This window comes from Anticarsia gemmatalis, chromosome 1 (assembly GCF_050436995.1).
Source record: "Anticarsia gemmatalis isolate Benzon Research Colony breed Stoneville strain chromosome 1, ilAntGemm2 primary, whole genome shotgun sequence".
Taxonomy (NCBI): Eukaryota; Metazoa; Arthropoda; class Insecta; order Lepidoptera; family Erebidae; genus Anticarsia; species Anticarsia gemmatalis.
The window spans coordinates 7,644,988-7,650,987 of record NC_134745.1 but is presented as its reverse complement, the minus strand read 5'-3'; the positions used below and the strand labels follow the sequence as shown (position 1 = coordinate 7,650,987).

Below are 6,000 nucleotides of genomic sequence, written 5' to 3'. Positions count from 1 at the left end.
CTCTCGGAAGAATGCAGGTTATTAAATGTCACGTAAATCGATTAATCAGCTCAGACTAGCTGCTGAGATGTAGTAGCAAAGACTCTACATTACTGCAATCGACTAATCACTTATTCGGAAGCAAATAATGTCAATATAAATCTTTCTAGAAAATGCATGTTTGGCGCAGTGGTTAACATGGTCACCTCGCCGTGGCACCGCGTGTGGTGGGTTCGAATACGAGCCTGGTTGTCGATGTCAATTTTATAATCTCGAAGTCCTATAGGACATCTGGACAAGTCTTCATGGTAAAGATGACATTCTGTGAAACAGTTATAGACAGTACCCTGTAGGAAGACTTTTGTCAGGGGCGTATGGAGTAAAATTATGTATTTAGAATTACTTATATAATTATGTTCATCAGTCATCTAGTTACCATAGTACAATTTTTGCTTAGCTTGGAATCAGATGACTGTGTGTAAGTTGTCCTATAATATTTATTAGAAATATAATTATTCTTGTCTACGGCTCATCATTTATCCTGCCGGGCCATTGTTTGCGACTGGATGTAAAATGAGCCTACTGCTTACTTTCACATCAAAGTTTAACTGAACTACATAAGATACTGCTACGCTTGAACGTCTGCAGTTTTTAATTATTAAACTTCACTGCCTCTTTCTACATTCAGGGGTTTACTTGAAAGGCACGGACATGCATGTTTCACAATATTAGTATAATAAAACATCGTAGAACCTGAGACTTGAAGGATGTTACATAGTAAGCAAGTACAATTTGCTTTACGTTAGTTCCTATGTAAGGTTTTAAAATGTACATGTTAGTAGTGCATGAGTTTGCAAGAGACGTTATCAATTTTTTTCGGATTTGCCATAACTTAAGGATAGACACTGCATTAGACTATCATCTTACAAAGATTGAAGCTTAATACAAAATGTATTATTTTTTGCATAAAGATCTGCCATTTTTGCAGGAACTTAATGCATTGCGTAGGTAAAGGTCAGATTTAAAAAATGTTACGATTAGATTACATTTATAATGAGGCATTTTTTGGTAATCGCGTAAGATTTTTATTCCCCGGACTTCCTAACTCACATCCCAATAAAATGACTGCTTAAAATAGTATGATATTATTATCAAGGTGTGAATGCTGACTAGAAAGAACATTTTAAATCTCAATATAAAATTAAATAACTTCTGCGTCTTGCTTTTCGACGTTTTTATCTAAAACTGTTTCGTAGACGCGATGGGGAAGAAAAAACAAATGATGAGAAATATGACACGTCACATTCAATTTCACGTTAACAACGATTTGGAAAGAATTTCCTTATTTTCTTTTCTAAAAGCCAGCGATATTTTATCTCAAATATTGTCTCTTTCCTGTTCACAACTCAGTAACTCGGTATCGCATGAGTAACTAGGCTTCCTAGTTCTTATAAATTGCCTACTGCTATCACTATGCTACTAATCGCAAGCTTAGTTGTTAGACTCCATGTCATTTTATACCGAGAATAGTTGCTGCATAGCAAAGCACCCGCCAATTATGCATCACGTATTACTTATTGATAAATAGAGCATTGCTTCAGTATCGATGTATTTATTTTCGAGGTCAAGTAGACTTATTTAAATAACTTTCAGCAATAACCCAATGCGTTATTGTTCTTCGTTAATGTTTTTGGTACAGAGTATAGAGTTACACAATGTAGCGCCAATTTTACGAAAGGCGCGAAGTTTTCATGTAGCACTTTTTGTGCATAAATCCTCTTTAATAGAGATTCAGTCCATGCTTTTTTGGTTCAGCTTGGTTCAACTAGAGCGACTGTAATTTTTTTATGCTTGTGTCACTGCACTAACGTATATTTTTTGTTAAACATTTTACCTAGTAAAAGCAGTTTGTAATTTTCCCATTACAAGCTGATATTAATGTTATCTCAAGTTATCTGCCTGATTATCAAAATTCTGTGAGGGTATGCACTGTCACAACATGACCTAGTTGTTCGCCACAGCGCGATATAATTAGCTGAAGTCGAAGCCTTTGCGACACCCAAGGGAACGACACCCCATTAATTTTTTTAAGCGTTTGTCTTGCTAAATTGACAAGGATACGCATTAGTTTTTCAGATGCAATAGGTACTTAACATTTGTTTACTCCCAAACTCGATTGTAATAAATAGCCTTATATTAAAGCTTAGCGTTATTGAGTATGAAAATTAAAAAGTTCTTGAACTTTGTTTTTTAAATGAATCTCATATATTATGTCTACGTACGGTTTTATTATCCTACTCTCTGAAATTATGGAAATGATGTTCAACGTAGTCCTTTCAATTTGTGTAGGTGCTAGGTGCGTAGGTAATTTAAATGGATAGTGAAGTTACGTAATCCTAGTCTTTCGCATAATTAAACCTGAACCTAGTTAAAATTTAATTATTCCTACGTAAATAGTTTGTATAAGTAAGTAAACATAGATACGGTGAGTACCTACGTATGTAGCTTTCAATCTAATCTTAAATATTTATACGTCATTGCAGAAACTCTGCTTGCACGCTATTGCACAAGTATCTCCTCCAAGGAATTAATACTTAATTTATCTAATGTAGGTGTACTATTTGACTGTCGTAGTAGTCCGATCGCTACTACAGACGATGCAATGTGTCAATGTTGTTATGAACTAGATTGCTGGGTTGAGTGTTATTGGGTAATTCAGTCTTCTGTTATAATGCTTATCTTAGATAGTTAGCAGACCATAGTTTCAAAATATCGTGGTGCGTTAATAATATTAGCTGCGCCCGACGCAGGTGGATCTCACGAGATAGGTATACGCAAGTAGCTACTACCTAACGCATGATACTAAAATATTATTTTCCTTTATATATTTTTTCGTATGTATCCGTGTGCACCTTGTAGGTAGATACGTCGTATAGGCCTTATAGGCGGTGGGTTACATTAACATATTATTAATCTTACATAATACACGCAGGTCCCCTTGGGCCGGTATGTTGCGTGAGCGTTGTGGTATCCTTTAGGGAGGCATTTTTTGTCGTCGGAACCACACGCATTTTATTTTTAGTGCCTTATCTAGAACTTTTTCATATTAAAGTAAGTAGAAAACGTAATGCGTGCCTATATTGAAATCTTGTTTTAATGAAGTAAGTAGGTAGCTAAGTGAAGAGAATCCGTAAACTAATATGGGTAGGTAGGTAGGTAGGTACCAATACAGGGCATACTTACTCTATAAGAGTTGTAGAATAGATTAATTTCTTATTATTATATGTATATTTCACTGAGTTTTCACTCTTCAGTTGTATCAGAGTACCTCGGCTATCAAATTTTCTATATCTATACCTTAAATATTTTTTAAGTCTATCTTTTACACACTAAACAGCTAAACTACTTCCATTAATTTTAATCTGGAGGTATTTAAAAAGAGTAAGGTAAGAAGTTCATTTTAAAGTAGGTACATATTTGTTATAATCGTTGTTGGATTATATTATTTAAACTTTAAAATCTGTTACAGTCTACTAAATAATTTGAAAGGTGGGAAGTCTACAGATGGTGTTTGGTAGAGAATAAAAAATGGAAAACAGTTCAAAATAAAAGCCTTGATTTATTGGTATATTTTATTAAATGGATTCAAATATATGAACACAACCCTTCACAATGACATTAGAAAACTGATGAACACCAGTTATTTTTTTGTACAGAAGTTACATTATATCCGTAAGTTATAAAGTATGCATTAATTCAACAAATTACCTATGAAAAAATGCTCAACTCGTACTTCTGCTGGCGTGAAGAGAAAATAAAAAGCATAGTGGAGATGTATCACGCTATATTTATTACTTTCTTCTGCATTATTTTCTGAAGAACTACAAGGGAGGGAATAGATGTTGAGTATGAGGCTATGAGGCATGAGGCACTTGACAACATAACATTTGGAAACCACTAGCCACAATGTCCTCCGCCAAGGCGTCAAGGAACGAGATGACATCAATATGATGGTGAAAACTGCCAGTTATGCATACAAAATTCACTGTTACAGGATATGTTTGCCCATTAAGTAATGAAAAGACAAAGAATGCTTGGTTGAATATTAACAAGGAGAATAGTCTTGAATATAATTATTTCGTCAGGGAGATAGCGCCAACTGGTACAGGCCAATAGAAGCTTACTTCCACATGGTTTCATTCTCCTTGCATGTGATCAAGCTTTGACTAGGCCACAATAACAAGCCTTTAACCAAGCTCAACGGGACACACAAAAGCTTTCCCTTATCTGTCTACCAAGATGTCTCTTGCCAAGATCTAAGCCTCCTTTTTGTGTCTGTCACAGTTATCTCAATGTTTTGTTGTTTATACACCATATTTGTCTGGCCCTATATTAGTCTACTTTTGCCAATAAATGTAGGTTTTCGAGAAAAAACATTTTTTTTTGAGAAATAGACTTGTTTTATGTACTTTTGTTTCAACATGGTTGCTTAGTAGTCAAACACGTCCTGCAACTCTCTAAAATATTGTTTTGATTTATTTTATTTAATAATTAGGCATGAAGCCAGGATCACCACAAAGTTAAACAAAAAAAAAAGGTTTTATCTGTCTATTAATTGAAGAACAGTGTTAAGAATACAATATTACTAGCCTTATTCTAAAAAAACAAACTAAATGCTTTATCCTCCTTTCTTCCACTTTTCACCAGGTGTGTATTCAGTCATAGGTTTGCCAGATATTCCACAAGTTCCTATACCAACTCTTCCCGTTAAATTATCAGGTGATGCAAATATACTCTTTGTCCTAACACCGGGCTTCTTAGCAGCCTTTGAGTGAAATGAGAGCCATTTATTCTTTTCACTCTCTCTTTCTTCTTCAATCTGTTTGAATCTCTGTTGCTTTTTCTGTTTTTTCTTTTTGAGATATTCTCTGTTGTATCCTTTGCCATGTCTGTAAAATACATTCATATCAGTCATAAGAAAAAGCTCTAACAAACAAAGTTGAATTATATTCATTGATTCACTCCAAAATATAAAATGACTAGTAACTAAAACTCACTTGCTTTCATCACCACTGTGAGGCCTTTTAAGACCAGTGCCAATAGTTTTCACATCGTCAATATGCACTACCTCTGAAGTTGTGTAACCATCAAATTTAACTTTTAAGTTATCCTCGGCAACATCCTCAATGAGAGCTTCATAAAATCTACAGATAAAATTACACTTGTGAATGTTAACAAAAGGACAGTTTATTGTAAATATACAACTTAGAAAATGGTTTTCTTTCATTTTGGACAACTCATATTAAATAAATACTGAAACATGTTAGATCATAGATGTCAATTATTACAAAAACATAAAATTTAGATACAGCAAATAGTTATCGATCTAACTCTCGACTATACATTTTGTTGCAGATGCAAGAATTGACAATATAACTTACTGGCCATCAGCTCTCCATTTAGCCATACATCTTTCGCCAACTTGCCAGCCGGATAAGTATTTCTGGGTAGCTTCGTCATCCTCCGCCTCCAACAGGGACGCTGTAACATCATGATCATTACTAGAACCATGAATATTAGACACTTTGCTGTCACCATCTTGAGTTTTTATTAGATCTTGTGTCAACTCAATTACTTCTTCCAAATCTGCTTTTAACTTCAGTAGCTCCTGATTGTCAGCGTCAGTGAGCAACGCTGCTTCAACCTAAAATAGAAAACAAATAACACATCAACTTACATGTAAACGCCAGTAGAAATCTTTGCCACTGAAGGTAGGTTATTTACCTGCTGCAACTGTAACTTATAGTTTCTTAGGTCATCTGCCATTATTGCAGTTACTATTATTATATATCGTTGAGAAACCAGTTAAATTCTTTGTTACTATTACAAAACGAAAAGATCTCTCAATCAGTTCGACATTTTCTTGGTATAAAAACTAAAATACAGCTGTCTATGGTCAAATTCAATACGTCAATCAGTGTTGCCAATTTTATAATACTTTAAGTAAACGAAACCAAATTC

The 6,000-nt window shown here is 34.4% G+C and overlaps 1 protein-coding gene across 1 annotated transcript; it reads right to left on the bottom strand.

Moving 5' to 3' along the window:
* Positions 1-4,573: 4,573 nt before the first annotated feature.
* On the bottom strand, positions 4,574-5,925 carry Spf30 (survival of motor neuron-related-splicing factor 30). The gene is made up of 4 exons (XM_076115865.1): positions 5,764-5,925; positions 5,421-5,683; positions 5,037-5,183; positions 4,574-4,928 (listed from the first exon to the last, which is right to left on the bottom strand). The coding sequence occupies exons 1-4, from the start codon at positions 5,803-5,805 to the stop codon at positions 4,658-4,660; spliced, it is 723 nt and encodes a 240-aa protein (XP_075971980.1). The 5' UTR covers positions 5,806-5,925; the 3' UTR covers positions 4,574-4,657.
* Between the last annotated feature and the right edge of the window lie 75 nt (positions 5,926-6,000).

What these genes read in the sequence shown, in the direction of transcription:
- Spf30 (XM_076115865.1), bottom strand. Translation starts at nt 5,805, where the DNA reads ATGGCAGATGACCTAAGAAACTATAAGTTACAGTTGCAGCAG. An exon ending in AAATGGAGAGCTGATGGCCA is followed by an intron (nt 5,184 to 5,420) that starts GTAAGTTATATT and finishes TTTTATCTGTAG; the next exon opens with ATTTTATGAAGCTCTCATTG. An exon ending in CACAGTGGTGATGAAAGCAA is followed by an intron (nt 4,929 to 5,036) that starts GTGAGTTTTAGT and finishes TGTATTTTACAG; the next exon opens with ACATGGCAAAGGATACAACA.